Source organism: Saccopteryx bilineata, chromosome 1, assembly GCF_036850765.1.
Source record: "Saccopteryx bilineata isolate mSacBil1 chromosome 1, mSacBil1_pri_phased_curated, whole genome shotgun sequence".
Classification (NCBI taxonomy): Eukaryota; Metazoa; Chordata; class Mammalia; order Chiroptera; family Emballonuridae; genus Saccopteryx; species Saccopteryx bilineata.
The window spans coordinates 378938019-378955293 of record NC_089490.1 but is presented as its reverse complement, the minus strand read 5'-3'; the positions used below and the strand labels follow the sequence as shown (position 1 = coordinate 378955293).

Here is a 17275-nt window from a genome sequence, read left to right as displayed (position 1 = left end):
CAGGGTTAAGTGAGGTAGCATATGGGATCTCACAGGGTTAAGTGGGGTAGTATATGGGATCTCGCAGTGTTAAGTGGGGTAGTGTATGGGATCTCACAGGGTTAAGTGAGGTAGCGTATGGGATCTCACAGGGTTAAGTGGGGTAGCGTATGGGATCTCACAGGGTTAAGTGAGGTAGTATATGGGATCTCACAGGGTTAGGTGGGGTAGCGTATGGGATCTCACAGGGTTAAGTGAGGTAGTATATGGGATCTCACAGGGTTAAGTGAGGTAGTATATGGGAACTCACAGGGTTAGGTGGGGTAGCATATGGGATCTCACAGGGTTAAGTGAAGTAGTATATGGGATCTCACAGGGTTAGGTGGGGTAGTATATGGGATCTCACAGGGTTAGGTGGGGTAGTATATGGGATCTCACAGGGTTAGGTGGGGTAGTATATGGGATCTCACAGGGTTAAGTGGGGTAGCGTATGGGATCTCACAGGGTTAAGTGAAGTAGTATATGGGATCTCACAGGGTTAGGTGGGGTAGTATATGGGATCTCACAGGGTTAGGTGGGGTAGTATATGGGATCTCACAGGGTTAAGTGGGGTAGCATATGGGATCTCACAGGGTTAAGTGAGGTAGTATATGGGATCTCACAGGGTTAAGTGGGGTAACATATGGGAACATGCTCCCCAAGTCTTACCATTGTGCACACTCACTTATATGAACGGAGTCTATGTACCGTCCGTCTTGAGGAGGGAAGTCAGCGTGAGCACGAGCTCTTGCTGTGTTGCAGACTCTGCTACAGTGTAAGGCGGGGGCTGTTTCCGGGGACGCTGGGTCAGGCTCCACCTCTGGCGCTGTCACCCTGGCCCACATTAACTCCTGGAGAGGGTGAGCCAACGCCTTGTTCCACAGAGGACAAGCAGTCAGGGCCCAGACAGGGGGACAGCCCTCTGGAGGTCCCAGTCAGGGCAGCAGCTCGCCGGGCCCCAGAGCCCGACCTGTGGGCAGGACCCGGATGGCAGGAGGAGGGTGGAGTCTCCAGCGCCGTCCCCCGCCGCGCTCCGGCGTCTGGAGCTGGGAGGCACTGGGACCCCGGGCCCCCCGGGCCCCGCGGCCTGGGTGGGGAAGATGAGCACTTTGTGCCTGCAGAGTGGACCAGCTGGGCATGGGGCACTGGAATGCAGCTCATGGACCACTCCTAGGCCGGGGTGTCACCCTCCTTTGTCCCTTAGGAACGTCCTGAGGAAGCTCCTGACGCAGCCGCAGCAGGCCAAAGCGGACGTGCTGTCCCTGGAGGAGATCCTGGCCGAGGGCGTGGAGGAGAGCGACGCCTCCAGCCAGGGCAGCGGCGGCGAGGGGCCCGTGCGGCTGAGCCGGACGCGCACGAAGGCCCTGCAGGAGGCCATGTACTACAGCGCGGAGCACGGCTATGTGGACATCACCATGGAGCTGAGGGCCCTGGGTGAGGCCGCAGGGCGTGCACGCCCACGCACCATACATGTATCCCGCTGCCCTTCAGTGGCCAGACAGGGCCAGGGCCCATAGGGGCAGACAGGCCACCAGGCAGCGGAGCACAGGGCGGGCTGCCTACCCAGGACAGTGGAGGCCCTGAGCCTCAGGCTGGTCCTTAGGAGGGACTAATTTTTTTTTTTTTTTTTTGTATTTTTTCGAAGTTAGAAGTGGAGAGACAGTCAGACAGACTCCTGCATGCACCCGACCGGGATCCACCTGGCATGCCCACCATGGGGCGATGCTCCCCTCATCTGGGGTATTGCTTTGTTGCAACCAGAGCCATTCTAGCGCCTGAGGCAGAGGCCATGGAGCCATCCTCAGCGCCCGGGCAAACTTTGCTCCAGTGGAGCCTCGGCTGCGGGAGGGGAAGAGAGAGACAGAGAGGAAGGAGAGGGGGAGGGGTGGGGAAGCAGATGGGCGCCTCTCCTGTGTGCCCTGGCCGGGAATCGAACCCGGGACTTCCACATGCCGGGCCAACTCTCTGCCACTGAGCTAGCTGGCCAGGGCCCGGAGGGACTCATCTTGAGCTCATTGCCCAAGCCTCCCACTCTCTCAGGTCGGAGCGTTCTTGCTGCCCTTCCCCGGCCGTGGCCCCGGGCCGTGCGGCTCCGTGAGCATGTGTGGCGCTCACTAGGGGTCGGTTTTTCTGGTCAAGTAGATGCTCTGCTGTCCTCAGCCGACCCCTTCCCTGCTCTGGGTTTGCAAGTCTGTAGACTGCTCTCCTCCAGGGCTGCTCACACGGAGACCTGGGTGAGCCCTGCTGTGCCACATTGGCCAGCACGGGTGAGCCTCATCCAAGAATGTGACGTCAGCACAGGGAGCGCAGGGCCTGGCGCCCTCGCGGGGCGCTCCGCAGGGCGGCAGCGGCGTCACTGGTCGGGGCCACACACAGGCCACCCTGCCTTCTTGCAGCAGCCTTTGGTGTCTTCCCTGTAAACGGGGTGTCACTGCCACCACAGTCAGTAAACCGAGGATGCTCATGCCATGTTCAGGGGCCCCAGGGGAATGCTGTTAAGTCCATTTTTGAACCCACCGTTGCGGGAGGGGAGCAGTGGCTGTCTGGTCACTAAGGACAGTACTCGTTTTTGCCATGACCTTCACCAAGTAGTTTCCACTGCTCTGCGGCCCCACGGACATGGTCCAGGGAGCCGGTCAACAGCAGCTATGTGCCATTGGATGTCAACTAACAGACCAGTGACCTGGGCACTGGTAAAAGCCCTGTGTGATAGGACAGGGTTCATCTCAGGCTTCTAGGCAGCGTGGGGCCCAGATGTCCTGCTTATAATTAACGGGTCTTCCCCAGTAAGTCCAGGGCCCAGCAAGCCATGGGCCAGAGTGGCCTCAGGCTGAGCTGTGGACTCAGAGCCAGGGTCCCCGCATTTGGGTTGGAGCCACTCCTCAACCTCATCTGATGAGGCCCTGGAATCCCGTGACCTCTCGGGGGGCCCTTCAGGGAGACTGGGCGCTCTCCTGACCGGCCATGCAGCATGCAGGGCTGGGGCCCGGCTCCGGTCGGGGAGGGCGGGGTGCTCCGGGGCTCATCCTGAGAGAGCCTGCCAGGAGAGGGGGCCAGCGTGGGGCAGGCTCGGGGTCTGGGCGGGGATGCCCTGCTGAGGGAGTGACCGCCGCCCCCCGCCCCCCCGCCCGGTCCAGGCGTCCCCTGGAAGCTACACGTCTGGATCGAGTCGCTCAGGACCTCCTTCTCCCAGTCGCGGTACTCGGTGGTGCAGAGTCTCCTGCGGGACTTCAGTTCCATCAAGGAGGAGGAGTACAACGAGGAGCTGGTGACCGAGGGCCTGCAGCTCATGTTCAACATCCTCAAGACCAGCAAGGTGAGGGCCGCGGACAGGTCCCCACCCCAAGCTCAGGGACCCTGCGTTCCAGAGTCCGCAGCCCCCGACCCAGACCCTAGGACAGCCACGCAGACTGACACACAGGCAGACCGACCTGGACACACACACACACACATACACACACACACACACACACACACACACAGATGGATGACACAGGCACCTACCCCACACCCTCACGCACACAGGCACCTACCCACACCCGGACTCGCGCTGTCTGACTGCGGAGGGCGGAGGCCGTGGGTGTCGAGCCTGGAGCCGGGCCAGGAAATCAATTTGGGAAACCAGTGGGGAAGGAAGGTCTCTGGCCGGGGCAGGCCCAGGAGGAACAACACAGTGCCTGCTCCCGTCCCGGCCTGGACTTTTGAGACCAGCCTGACGTCTCTTCAGCTGTAACCTGGTCCCCGCCGCCTCTCCCCCACAGAACGACTCCGTCATCCAGCAGCTGGCCGCCATCTTCACACACTGCTACGGCAGCAGCCCCATCCCCAGCATCCCCGAGATCCGGAAGACCCTGCCGGCCCGACTGGGTGAGGCCTGCCCCCGCCTGCCCGCCGCCGCACCGCCTCCCCGCTCTCCCGCCCCCTCTCTGCCCCTCGCTCGTCTCATCTCTGTTCTCCTTCCCCTGTCCAGGGGTCCAGGCCTCAGGTCCCTGTCCCTCCCGTGTGTCCCACCCCGCCTTCGCCTGTCTGGCCGTGGGCTTCTCAGTCACTTCCCTTCCTCCTGCTCTCTCGGCACAGATCCTCACTTTTTGAACAACAAGGAGATGTCAGATGTGACCTTCCTAGTGGAAGGAAAGCTGTTTTATGCACATAAAGTCCTGCTGGTGACAGCTTCCAACAGGTAGGTGACAGACGTGCTGGAGAAGAGGGTGGGCCTACCCCTCAGCCTCTGCCCCTCAGGGTGCATCACGTAGCAGCCGACCCCCCAGAGCTCTCCCAGGGCACTGACCTCATAGTCTTTCTGGTCAAGTTATTGCTTTTGATTAGAAAACAAATACTGCCCTGGCCAGTTTGCTCAGTGGTAGAGCGTCGGCCTGGCGTGCGGGAGTCCCGGCCAGGGCACACAGGAGAAGCGCCCATCTGCTTCTCCACCCTCCCCCCCTCCTTCCTCTCTGTCTCTCTCTTCCCCTCCCGCAGCAGAGGCTCCATTGGAGCAAAGTTTGCCTGGGCGGGCGCTGAGTATGGCTCTGTGGCCTCTGCCCCAGGCACTAGAATGGCTCTGATTGCAACAGAGCAACGCCCCAGATGGGCAGAGCATCGCCCCCTGGTGGGCAGAGCGTCGCCCCCTGGTGGGCGTGCCGGGTGGATCCCGGTCAGGCGCATGTGGAGTCTGTCTGACTGCCTCCCCATTTCCAACTTCAGAAAAATGAAAAAAGAAAAAAAAAAGAAAACAAATACTGTGGAGTAAAGAGTCAGTTTTCCAGCCATGGTGTCATCATGGTCATGCATACGGGGCAGTGGGGACAGAACAGGGCTCGGCCCAGCTGTCAGCCAGGGGTGATGTAAAATGCCACTCACTGAGAATTATTTCGGGAGCCCAGCAGTGATTTTTGGATCACTCCGTCTCCCGGTCACCAGTCCGGTGACGGATGGTGCCATCGCCACAGAGAGGTGGAGTAGTCACATTCAAGACCTTGTTTAATCTCCTTGCTCCAGGTTCAAGACGCTGATGACCAATAAATCAGAGCAAGATGGCGACAGCAGCAAAACCATTGAGATCAGTGACATGAAGTACCACATTTTTCAGGTGTGTGGACCTCGGTGCTGCACGCCGTTGGGGGGGGGGGCGTCTTCCCCAGGGTCCCCGCCATGGCTCTGTCCGTCCGGGCTGCAGGGCAGTGTGTCAGCCGTGGCTCTGTCCGTCCGGGCTGCAGGGCAGTGTGTCAGCCGTGCCTCTGTCCGTCCGGGCTGCAGGACAGTGTGTCAGCCGTGGCTCTGTCCGTCCGGGCTGCAGGGCAGTGTGTCAGCCGTGGCTCTGTCCGTCCGGGCTGCAGGGCAGTGTGTCAGCCGTGGCTCTGTCCGTCCAGGCGCAGGGCAGTGTGTCAGCCGTGGCTCTGTCCGTCCGGGCTGCAGGGCAGTGTGTCAGCCGTGGCTCTGTCCGTCCGGGCTGCAGGGCAGTGTGTCAGGATGCCGCCCATGCCATCCCCGGTGCCTCCTTGTTCTCCTGAATCGGGTCAGGATGGAGAGTCCCAGTTTTCCCAGGAAGAGGCGGCCATTCCAGTGTCAGGCTGTGAACCCCTGGACAAGGGGTCTGGGCAAACACACAGATATGTAGTAACAGGCACTTGCACACGTGTGTGAGCCCCCGGTCTTCAGAGCGCGCCCGCAGCATGGACGTGGCCCAAGCCTGTCAGGAGTGCAGGGCCTCAGGCCTGCCCTCCCGGCCGGCCGGTGTGCGCACGGGCAGAGAAGCCCAAGTGCTGGGGCCTCGGTCCTCCCCAGCACCAGCCCCCGGCCGTGGCGGCCAAGCAGAAAGAGCCACGATGACCCCGTCCTGGTTGTGGAGGGTCAAGGTCAGGCCTTTGGGTCTCTAAGCTTTGGAGATCCTCGGAGGTTGCATAGTGGAAGCTGCGCGGGCTGGCTGCCGGCCGTGGCAGGCAAGGTCTGGAGGAGACGGCCGAGACCTCGGCCGACCCCAGCTCAGCCCCTTCCTGCCCAGTGGTGACTGCGGGTCTCTAGGCTGTGGGGGTCCTGGCCCTGCACATGCAGGTGTGTGGCCTATTGGCAGAGAGCAGTCTCCCAGAAGCCCCCGAAGCCGCCATCTGAAATGGCTTAGTCCCTCTCTCGGGCTTTTTCGTCGCTTAGCGTGCTAGGGAGGCAGCAGTGACAGGACCGGCCTGAGCACTCCGGGAGGCAGGGCTGTGACGTGAGACGTGTGGGGAAGCAGCGCGCCTGCCGGGGGCTATCAGAGCAGCCTGCCGGCCCTGGAAGCCTCCCGCTCTGGGAGGCAGATTCGAGTTCTGCCGGGGAGGCCCGGCCGTGCAGCCTGAGCCCATCACGGCCTGCTGGCCACCAGCTCCCTCCGCGAGGCTCCGCGGGAGTTCCGGTCTGACTGCCGTGGACTCGTGTATCCGAGGGACTCGGCCCCCAGGTGGCTGGCCCTTGCCAAAACCAACTCTGAGCGCAGCAGGAGGCTGCCTGCCAGGCCAGGATGGGGAGCTGCGGGCTGCCACCCCTGTCTCCCGGCCCACAGCCCTGGGCCCCCTCTGGCCCGGGGGCTGCCCTGAGGCGTCTTTTAGCAAAGAATGCTGGGAGATTTCACCTGCTCCATCCCCAGCCCGGGGCCAGGGGCTTCTATAGCTGTCTTGCTGGCGCCCAGGTGGGGATGGGAGGAGGGAGGGAGGGTGGAGGAACCATGGAGGAACCCCAGCGTGGGCACACCCAGGCACACACCGCCTGGAGGGACAGGCACATATGTGTAACGGTAGGATCGCTGTAAGAGGTGGCACACACCGCCTGGGGGGACAGGCACATACGTGTAACGGTAGGATTGCTGTAAGAGGTCCAGCAGGGGCCGCAGAGGCCTGTGGAGCCCCACTCCTCCCTGGGGGCGGGGGGCTGATGTCTCCTGGGACTGGCCTGGGCTGAGACGGGCTTGGCCAGCCCACCTCCCTGCTCCTCTCCCCAGATGTCGGGCTCCTCCCCGTAGACCCTCTGGTGCCTCTTCCAGCCTGGGGGCCCCGTGCGAACAGAGCCCAACTGTGCCGGCTGGAGCCGTGTTTACACACACACTTGCCAGCTCCTTGCTGGGCTGTTTCTTCAGCCAACCAGGGACATTTTTCATTTTTCCCACTGGAAGCTTCCCCAGGCTCCGGGGTGATGCAGAGTTTGTAACAGAGCACACAGCACTGAATGTCAAGGCCCCCTCCTGGGCCACCTCGTTTGATGTCCCAGGATGCTCTGATCCCAAAAGCCCCAGACGGGGCTGGGCCAGCCAGCCAGGTCACCTCTGGCTGGGACTCCAGCGGCTCCATGCTTTCTTTCCAAGGGCGCAAATCCAAGAGGGTCTGGGTCTGGCTGTCACCTCCACGTGGAGCCCAGCACAGGCGGGAAAACCAAGGCCGGTGTCCGCGCCAGCCGTTCGCGGTAGTCCTCTCAGAGCCCCGCCCCCCAGCTTCATAGTTAGGATTTGGGTCACAGGAGGAATGACCAGTATGGCAGCCGGTGCACTGGGAGGGCTCTGGTGTGGAAGTCAGGGGACCTGAGTGACTTGAGCCGCATCAGCTGAGGGAGCTGGTGGCAGCTGGGCTCATGGCTGTCGGGGTCAGGAGAAACCACCACAGGGCAGGAGACGGGTCATACGTGCACGGAGTCAGGAGAGAGAGACCGTGGGGTTGACTCGTATAGGTTGTGTTCCAGGGAGGAAACAAACACGTGAGTCAGCCTGAGCCAGAGCTGGAGGATCAGCGGACATCACCGCGCAGGGGGACGCAGGGCATGGCTGGGGTCCGTGGGGGGGAGCAGCTGGGGTGCACTCTGGGGGCCAGGTGAGGACTTGGCGCTGCGGCTCCGTTCGGCCTTCACACGGGGCCCCTTCCCGCTGCAGATGATGATGCAGTACCTGTACCACGGAGGGACAGAATCCATGGACATCCCTACCGCCGACATCCTGGAGGTGAGGACCTGCCGATGCACTCGGCCCGGGGCCCGGGGCCCGGGGCCCACCTGTCCGTGTCTCTCTAGCCTGAGACACCTGCCAGGTCTCAAGCTGGCTCTCAGCATTTGGAGAGGGGAGGGGAGGAAGGTGGCCTCCTGGTTTCCTGCTGGTCCTTTTTGTGTGACAGGAAGGACTCTTCTGAGACTGGGGAATTGTGCACCCACAGAGCCTGACCTGGGCCTCACCCGGGGGTTAGAAAGGGACTCCCTGGTGGGGGTGTAGGCCTAGGAGGATCAGAGGATGGCCAGGCCTCCCCCTCACCGCCTCACAGCCTAGAAAATGGACCTGCTGCTGCCTGGACCCCTGTGGACAGTGCAGCTTACGGTTGAAGACCACCTAAGGTCAAACCCCAGCTAGCATCTATCTGTCACCCATTCTGTGCCACCTGAGAGTCCCAGCAAATACTTACTTGGCCGAGGGGAGAAATAAATCAAGGCCATCAGACTTGTCCTGCTGACGTGGGCAGGGCCCCGGAGGCCCGGGCCGCAGGCTGGCCGTACATGCCCAAGGCTGCCCTTGCCCCCCCGCCAGCTGCTGTCAGCGGCCAGCCTGTTCCAGCTGGACGCCCTGCAGAGGCACTGCGAGATCCTGTGCTCCCAGACCCTCAGCGTGGAGAGCGCCGTGAACACCTACAAGTACGCCAAGGTGAGGACCCCAGCCGCCCGCCAGCCACCCTCCGACACGCACGCTGCTCCCGCCGGGCGAGGAAATGCAGGCGGCTGGGACCTGAGGTCCCTGCCGCCCAGTGGGGCCACGTGCAGCCTGGGAGCTGCGCATGGCACCCAGCTCACACTGCAGCTGGGCCACTGGGCTGTGGGCCCAGGGCAAACAGCTAAGCCCGAGTCAGCTCCATCCCACGGGCTCTCCTCAGCCGGTTCTCTCTGCCCCTCCCCATCTCAGCAAATGGCGCGGTCACCTGCTCAGACTCAAAGGAGGTATATTTCACTTTTGGAAGAAAATCTCCCACTTCTAGGCTCTCTGCCTCCAGAACATGTCCACAGGCTCTCCCCGCCCCCCATCGCTGTCCCCACCCGGCCAGACCCACCATTACCTCTCAGACTCCGCGCCGGCCGCCCCGCCCCCCTCCCCGGCTTTCGCCCTACAGCCCACAGCCTCTTTGGAAAGTGTCAGAACCACGTCACTCCTCTCCTTGAACCCTCCACAGGATTCTACTGCCTCCAGACTAAATAAAATGCAACCCCTTACCCTGCTTTACAAGGTCCCTAGGGCCCTGCCCACACCTCCTTCCGACACGCCCTTCACCCAGCCAGCAGCCTGTGGCTCTCGGCTGGCTCCCACACCGGTCCTCTGGCGAGAACCGGCCCCTCCTCCGGGAAGGCTCCTTCCCGAGCTCCTCACAAGACCAGCTGATCGCCCCAGGTCCCCGCGGCCTCCGGTCTCCGCACCCCACCCTCCCACCTGCTCCTGCCTCCTCACAGTGCTGACCGCTTCTGTGGTCACCTTACTGGTTTGGTCCCGTGGCTTCTCCGTCTCCCCCGACCCAGAACATCAGCTCTAAGAGGGCACTGCAGAGACCCTGACCCCAGAACCGGGTGCCCAGCGCTGTCACTTGGTATCTGTTGAGTTACAAGTTACTGAGCACCCACCCACCACGTGAACATTCATGTGCGGGGCCTTATGCTGGTAGCCAGCCACGGCCCGTCTCTGTCCTGGGTAAGGAGCTTCCAATCCAACAGGGACAGCTGCCATTCAACACCCTCCCCGCCACCACCACGACCTGGGACACCCCCAGAGAGAACAGTGGGGCGGGAAGGAGACTGGTGACGTCCCTGGTGGCACAGCTCGACGGGAACCCAAATCAATGCCACCCGCAGGAGGCGCATCGGGAAGGGACTCAGATAAGGGGCAGGGAGGAGGTCACCTCCCGGGCTGTGGTCTCACCCCTTCTCCCTGCCCCCACAGATCCACAATGCCCCGGAACTGGCCCTGTTCTGTGAGGGCTTCTTCCTCAAGCACATGAAGGCCCTGCTCGAGCAGGACTCCTTCCGGCAGCTCATCTACGGCCGCAGCAGCAAAGTGCAGGGGCTGGACCCGCTGCAGGACCTGCAGAGCACACTGGCCGAGCGCGTGCACTCCGTGTACATCACCTCCCGGGTGTGAGGCCGCTGGGGGACAGCGCTGAGCACACCCCCCGGGGGGTCGGGGCCTGTGGACACGCCAGGGGCCTGCTTGGCGGGGGCTGTTCTAGGACGAGCTCTTAGAGCCAGGGACATGGGGCTCAGTGTGTCCGTTTCCTCAGACATCCTCTGGTGCCAGTCCTTGGGCAGCCAGATGTGTCCTGAGCCCACCTGTCGCTGGGCAGCCCCACCCTCAACCCCTCCATCCCCGAGCTGCTTGCTCAGCCAGTCGTGGGCAGAAGGGCAGCTGTGGCTGAAAGGGGCCCTCCCCGCCCCCCATACCGTTTGCACCGTGAGAGCCGCTGGTTCTCACCCTTGTGCGCCCTCTGCGCCCCCAGGTTAGATCCTGATTCACCTCTGCCCCAAATAGCTTCCAACGATGCCCCCAAGCTCTGGCTCCCCCCACTGCCCTGCTGGGGCTCCTGGGCATCCTATGAATGTATAGAACGTGTACTCTGGGCCCCCGGCCACTTCATTCCAAAGCTGGTCTTTTTCGTGTCATGTCAGAAAGGCTACCCAAATCTCTAAACTTCTTCCTCAAAGCCGTGCCTTTGAAAGGCTTGCGGTGGGTCCCTGCACAGAGGGTCACTTTGAGTCCCGTTTTCTTTGGTATCTGGGCCCACAGCAGGCCTCTTTTGGGGACCACCAAGCTGCTCAGTTAGTGGTAGGAGGCAGTTCCCCTTCAGACTTCCCGAGTGAGCCACAGGCGGCAGGGGGTGTGGGGGACATGGAGGAGCTGGTGGCCTCAGCTGTTGCTGTTGCTGCTGGGGTAAGGGTCCCACTGATACCCCAGGCCGAGATCAGGCTGCCTCTGTGGACTCAGGAGGCAGGACCTTCATTGTGCCCCCCCCTCAAATCTCTCAAGTGAAGGACTTGGCCTGGGGAGCAGGGCACACACTTCCCCCTGGGAAGGGCGGGTCGTGGGAGCTGAGGGCTGGGAGACAAGGGCCTCCTGCTCCCCCTACCTGCCAACACCTGGAGGGCTCCCTGGAGGTGGAGGCGCAGTGTCAGGCCTGGACACCTGTCATATTTATGGACCAGACACTGGGGGAGCACGCTGGACAGCTTACTCTGGTGTCGCCTTCCTGAGCTGTCCGGCTGCACCTTAGAAACTATTTATTCACTAGACATCCTGGGCACTTCGGGCCGCGTCACTTCGGTCACCTTGAAAAGTCCCTGGGGACTTACAGTCCTGGAAAATATTTTTGACTAGCTGCTTGAGCTGGATGTACAAAGGAAGAGGCGTTATTTTATTGCTGTAATATTGTATGATACTGTAACTGTACATTAATGTCACTTATTGTAAATGTACTATGGTTTTATTAACAATAAACACTTGTTAACAGTGACCTTGGCCTCATCGCTCCTAGTCGAGAGGTGCTCCGAGATCAGAGCTGGGAGAAGCCCGTTTAGGACCAGGGCTGATTCCCTGGTTCCTCAGGGCTCCTGTCACTCAGGAAGAAAGGACCCCCCACCAAAAGCTGTGCTGCACCCCCACACACTCACTGTACCCAGGACCTGAGCCTGGGCCCCACCCTCTCCATCTCCAGGGCAGGGAGCAGGTGCTTCCCTTGCTGGGCCTTCGTCTTCCCCTCCTGTCAATGAGGGAGCTGATAGCATAAAACAGCTCCCATGTGGTAAGCACTCTGCGCAACTGAGCTGGATAGGCTGGGTCTGTGGATGAACCAGAGCCTGAGGACAGGAGTACGCTGTCGGAGGTTTAGGGGGTTTTCTCCTTTTCCCTAAGCCCAGACCCCCTCCCCCAGCCCCAATATGGTAGCTTTTGTTGGGGTCTTCTTAATACACCGTGTCCGTAAAGTCATGGTGCACTTTTGACCGGTCACAGGAAAGCAACAAAAGACAAGAGAAATGTGAAATCCGCACCAAATAAAAGGAAAACTCTCCCAGTTTCATACCTATTCAGTGCAGTTCGATGTGGGCTCACGCACAGATTTTTTAGGGCTCCTTAGGTAGCTATCCCGTATAGCCTCTCCAGACTCATCACTGACTGATGGCCTACCAGAACGGGGTTTCTCCACCAAACTGCCGGTTTCCTTCAACTGCTTATCCCACCGAGTAATGTTATTCCTATGTGGTGGCACTTTGTTATAAATGAGCCAATATTCACGTTGCACTTTGGTCACGGATTCGAATTTAGCAAGCCACAGAACACACTGAACTTTCCTCTGCACTGTCCACATCTCCACTGGCATGGCCGTGGGCTGCTCCGCTGTATACACGGTGTTACATCATCATCTGCGCATGCGCACATGCTGCCACATCATCCTACAGAAACTGGGAGGGTTTTCCTTTTATTTGGTGCAGATTTCACATTTCTATCGTCTTTTGTTGCTTTCCTGTGACCGGTCAAAAGTGTACCATGACTTTACGGACACACTGTAGTTGTAAACTCTTGCATAGTCCAAACCTGCATGGCCCAGTGACGCAGGGGCAGGGCCTTCTTGGTCCAGGTCTGGCCCGAGGACATGGAGGTTGTGACTCAGGCGAGCGCAATGGTTTCCTGGACCCAGTTATAGTTTGTTTCAGGTGCAAAGTCCACAGGTTTCTGCCTCTAGAGGAAAAGAAATTGCAAAGGCCACTGGGAATACTGGCCGAGTGGCTGTAGGGATTGGGGGACATGAGGATCTAGGGGGTCTATAAGGAAAGGTTCGTTGCCCAGCTTTGCGGGGCGGGGCCCATGTGGGACAGCTAGAGGCCCAACTTGGGGCCCTGGCCTTGGCAGGGAGAGGGCCCTGCATGGACACACAGCGCCCTCTGGGGGACACAGGGAGCAGGTGCGCCCACAGCACCATCCTCCTGGCAGAGGCCATCAGGGAGGTTAAGGGGGTTCCCCTCCCCATCTACAGGGACTGCCCTTCAGGGGTCTGGGTCTACCCTCCCACAAGTTCCCCCACCCCTGCAGGATACCCCTCAATTAGCAGTCTAAATGGCAAGATCCAGTTGCTAGCTGGCTCTGGGTGGGGCTCAGCCACTTCCTTTTCTCCTTTGGAGGGGTGGGCAGGTTAAGGGAGGGTGATATGGGAGAGGGGTGGGACCCCTTTGAGCCTGCAGGCAGCAGGAACACACTCTCATGAGAGCACTTAAATAATAATTAGAAAACAGTAAGACGTTCTCCAAGGGGCTAGGAGGCTCTAATGCAGATGTTCCCAAACTTTTTACACAGGGGGCCAGTTCACTGTCCCTCAGACCGTTGGAGGGCCACCACATACAGTGCTTCTCTCACTGCCCACCAATGAAAGAGGTGCCCCTTCCGGAAGTGCGGCAGGGGTCGGATAAATGGCCTCAGGGGGCTGCAGTTTGGGGCCGCCTGCTCTAATGGAAAGGAAGGTGGTCACATCACCTTCTCAGGGCAGGCGGCCAGACCTCCTCGGGGACACTGCGCTGGGGCCACTGCTCCAGAGCGGGGAGGCCAGGAGTCCTCCAGCCGCCTGCTTCAGGCCATCAGCAGCCAAGGACAGACTTGGGGAGAGGGAAGTGAACTTCGTAGCAGGAGTCCCTGGAAACGGGCTGGAAGCATCAGTTCTCCACTGGAAGGGTTTCATTCTTTCTACTCCAGCTGTCCCATGGGCGGTGATGAGCTTGTCCTTATGCGGTTGCAGCCTGGGCCTCCTCTCCCCCAGAAATCCCCTTTAGATGTGAGGGTGCCCAGCCCAGGCGGGCCGCAAGGCTAATCCTGGGCCTGCCCCCCACCCTGGGTCTCCTTCTCCAAGTACCTCCCTTTTCCCTCTGCCGGGTGCCTAATACCAACTGATGCCAGGATGAGCACAGCTCTCTCCTCCACGGAACCCCCTAAAGTGCCAGAGAAAGCCTCAGGCCTTCCCTTTCCTGCCCCACCCGCACCCCTTTGCAGAATCCACACATTTTAACCTTAACCAATTGTTTACAGAGTAGCAGTCCCCTTCCCCCTAGCCTGAAGTCTGAACCACGCTCTGGCTCGAGGGGATGCCAGCCCCACCCCCTCCCCCAGGCCCAAGGGCTGGCTGCCGGTGTAATGGCCTCAGATAATGAGTCTACATTTTTCCAAGGTGACAGTCACTCAGTCCCTCCCCTCCCCCAGCCTCAGCAGCCCCTTTTGTGCCGTCTCCTGGTCACTCCGAAGTCCTCTGGGACTGCGGGGCCAGATGAGCAGTGGAGGCACTGAAGCAGGCCGCGTGAGCCCCTCCCAGCTCGGCTGGGCTCTGGGGATGGAGACCAGTTAGGAATCTTCTTTGTTCAGGCTTCTCCGGCCCCTTCGCGTCCCGTCCCGGTGACAGCATTCATAGCCGGCCTAGCTGAATTCATTTCGCAAGTGAGATTTCCTGAGACAGCTGAGCTTTACAGATGTCACTCTGTCTGGGGGCCAGATGGTGAGGGCTGGGGGAGGTGTGCTTTCTCAAGTTTGGAGGAGAACCCAAGATCACAACCACTAAGTGCAGTGACCTGTTTAGAAATATTCGCTACGCAAATAAAGGGCCAGGGTGGGTGCTGGGCAGGCAAACTGTTCGCTTGCTCTGTGTGCAGACGGGAAGGCTCCTCAGAGAAGCAAACCTGGGTGGACGTCAAGCCGGACGGGTCTGACCGTGAAGTGCATGCTCCTCACTGCCACGTGCGGCTCTTCTAGCTCAGGCTGTGGCTGCAGAAGCAAGCTGGTCCTTCCTGAGCCGGCACCGGAGGGTAGCCACGCCAACTCCCCTGGTGACGCTCTGCGCCACAGAGCTCGGCTTGGTGAGCAGGTGTCTGCCAGGGTGGTCTCAGCTCTTCCCGTTCCAGCCCCACCATGGCCCTGAGACAGTACTGTTACCACTGACTGAACCCGGACAGCAGGGACAGGTGAGTGGCATGCCCCAGGTCACAGTGAGGGGCAGAGCAGAGCCAGGGTCAAAGCCAGGCAGTCCGGCTTCAGAGCACCTGTCCCTGCACCCTGGAGACAAGCAGAGGACAGGCCTGGTCTAGAGACACCGTGCTAGGGCGTGGTCGGTCTGGTGCCACAGCTGTGGGGCGTCAGACGACAGGGCTGCAGTTTTAGGATGCCAGTTGCAGTTTTAGGATGCCACCCGCTCTGCCCATTTGGGATTCTGACTTTGCTTTTGGCCACCCTCCTAAGAAGATCCTCTTGGAAAGGCAAGCTCAGGCACTGTCCTGAGAACAATACAGCAGGAATTTTCCTCTCCTCTCTTAGCACTTGGGCTTCACAGGGACTTCAGGCAGGAAGTCGCAGAGCCAGGTGACAAAAGGCCCCTGTGCCTACGGAGACAGGCGCAGGGACGGAGCCTGCCCTGCTCCCTGGGGCCTGCGTCCTGGGGGTGCGTGTCTAATTCCCCATGGCCCAGAAGCCCCCCTCTACTTCTCCGTGCATGCGTTAGATGTCCAGGAACCCGATGACTCAGTGACAGGGGAACTCAAGAGTTAGAAATACACCTTTAGGAATAGTCGCTTTTAGCTATAATCAATAGGATTAATGATTAATACAAGTATAAAGCTCTGTTCCAGAAGATGGATGCATAAACAGGCCTCTGTGCCTTCACGAGGCTGTAAGCAATCCACCTCCGCGGCCCAGGCCCAGGAGACCGCGGACACAATGGCAGCTAAGTCCCATGGGCCCGCTGGCAAGGATGCAGACAAGAAGTACTGGTCAGCAGATCAAAAAAACATCAGAATCCCCGGGCTGCAACTTTTACCTAATTAACTTCTCCCTAAATCCCAAACCCCTTACCTGCCCCCGATTTTCCCCTTATAAGAAAAGCTGGCTGAGACGAGGTGTTAACATGGTTTTGGGGTACAGAACCCCCATCTTCTCAGATCGCCAGCCATCTGAATGAAGTGCCCATAAAGATTCGATCCTTGTCTCTACTTATTTGAGTGGTGACAAGCAACACAAACAGAGATGCTTTTCTAGTTTCAGTAGAAGACCAGTCCCTCCAAAGTCTACAGAACACCAAGGAAGATCAGTAACCAAGGCCACATGAATGTTTCTGATAAAAATAAGAAGGGCGTAGAAGCTAAAGAGCGATGCGGCCAGAGCGCTGCAGACAGCTGCCGCCCCCATGCCGCAGCAGGAGGGCGGCCAGCACGCCAGCACCTGAGCTGCCCGCCTCGGGCCTTCCTCGCACCTGGTGACACGGAAAAGGAATCATCCCACAGCCGGTTTCAAGCACACAGCATCGCGCTTGGGACGGGAAAGTACATACCATCAAACAAACGTACCAAAGTGTGTGTGAAGCCACCACATAACTTCTGTCCCCAACAGACGGAAGGGACCAAACCACTTGACAGGAGCGAGGGCAGAAAAGAGGCCCAGCTAGCTGCTTCTAGGCACCCCTCCAAGTCCCTCGGAACGACACAGCGAGGGCCGGCCAGGGCCAGCCCCGTCTCCCACAGGCCCTGGGTGGGTAAGCCCAGCCCAGCCCAGCCCAGCCTCCACTCCAGCCTCCACTCCAGCCCCAGCCCCAGCCTCCACTCCAGCACCCACGTCTCCCACAGGTCCTGGGTGGGTAAGCCCCGCCCACCCAGCCCAGCCCCACCCCCAGCCTCCACTCCAGCCCCAGCCCCAGCCTCCACTCCAGCCCCAGCCCCAGCCCCAGCCTCCACTCCAGCACCCACGTCTCCCACAGGCCCTGGGTGGGTAAGCCCTGCCCGCCCGCCCAGCCCCAGCCCTGCCCGCCCGCCCGCCCAGCCCCAGCCCCAGCCTCCACTCCAGCACCCACGTCTCCCACAGGCCCTGAGTGGGTAAGCCCTGCCCGCCCGCCTAGCCCCAGCCCCAGCCTCCACTCCAGCACCCACGTCTCCCACAGGCCCTGGGTGGGTAAGCCCTGCCCGCCTAGCCCCAGCCCCAGTCCCAGCCTCCACTCCAGCCTCAGCCCCAGCCCCAGCCTCCACTCCAGCACCCACGTCTCCCACAGGCCCTGGGTGGGTAAGCCCTGCCCGCCCGCTCGCCCAGCCCCAGCCTCCACTCCAGCACCCAAGTCTCCCACAGGCCCTGGGTGGGTAAGCCCTGCCCGCCCGCCCAGCCTCAGCCCCAGCCCCAGCCTCCACTCCAGCACCCTCCAGTCACCCTGGCGCCCAAGCTCCACCAGAAAACAGGGCAAGCTGCACCCTCCACCAGTGTGGAGTCAGTGAGTGCCCA

At 60.6% G+C, this 17275-nt stretch overlaps 1 protein-coding gene across 1 annotated transcript in view; it reads left to right on the top strand.

Annotated features, from left to right (window-relative positions):
- ABTB2 (ankyrin repeat and BTB domain containing 2) overlaps positions 1-11501 on the top strand; it is a 181144-nt gene extending 169643 nt beyond the window's left edge. Inside the window, exons 10-17 of the mRNA XM_066251255.1 lie at positions 1223-1452; positions 3156-3334; positions 3780-3885; positions 4096-4198; positions 5014-5104; positions 7904-7972; positions 8546-8659; positions 9938-11501. Coding sequence (XP_066107352.1) covers positions 1223-1452; positions 3156-3334; positions 3780-3885; positions 4096-4198; positions 5014-5104; positions 7904-7972; positions 8546-8659; positions 9938-10135 — 1090 coding nt within the window. The 3' untranslated portion in view covers positions 10136-11501. The remainder of the gene's footprint in view (positions 1-1222; positions 1453-3155; positions 3335-3779; positions 3886-4095; positions 4199-5013; positions 5105-7903; positions 7973-8545; positions 8660-9937) is intronic.
- Positions 11502-17275: the final 5774 nt, after the last annotated feature.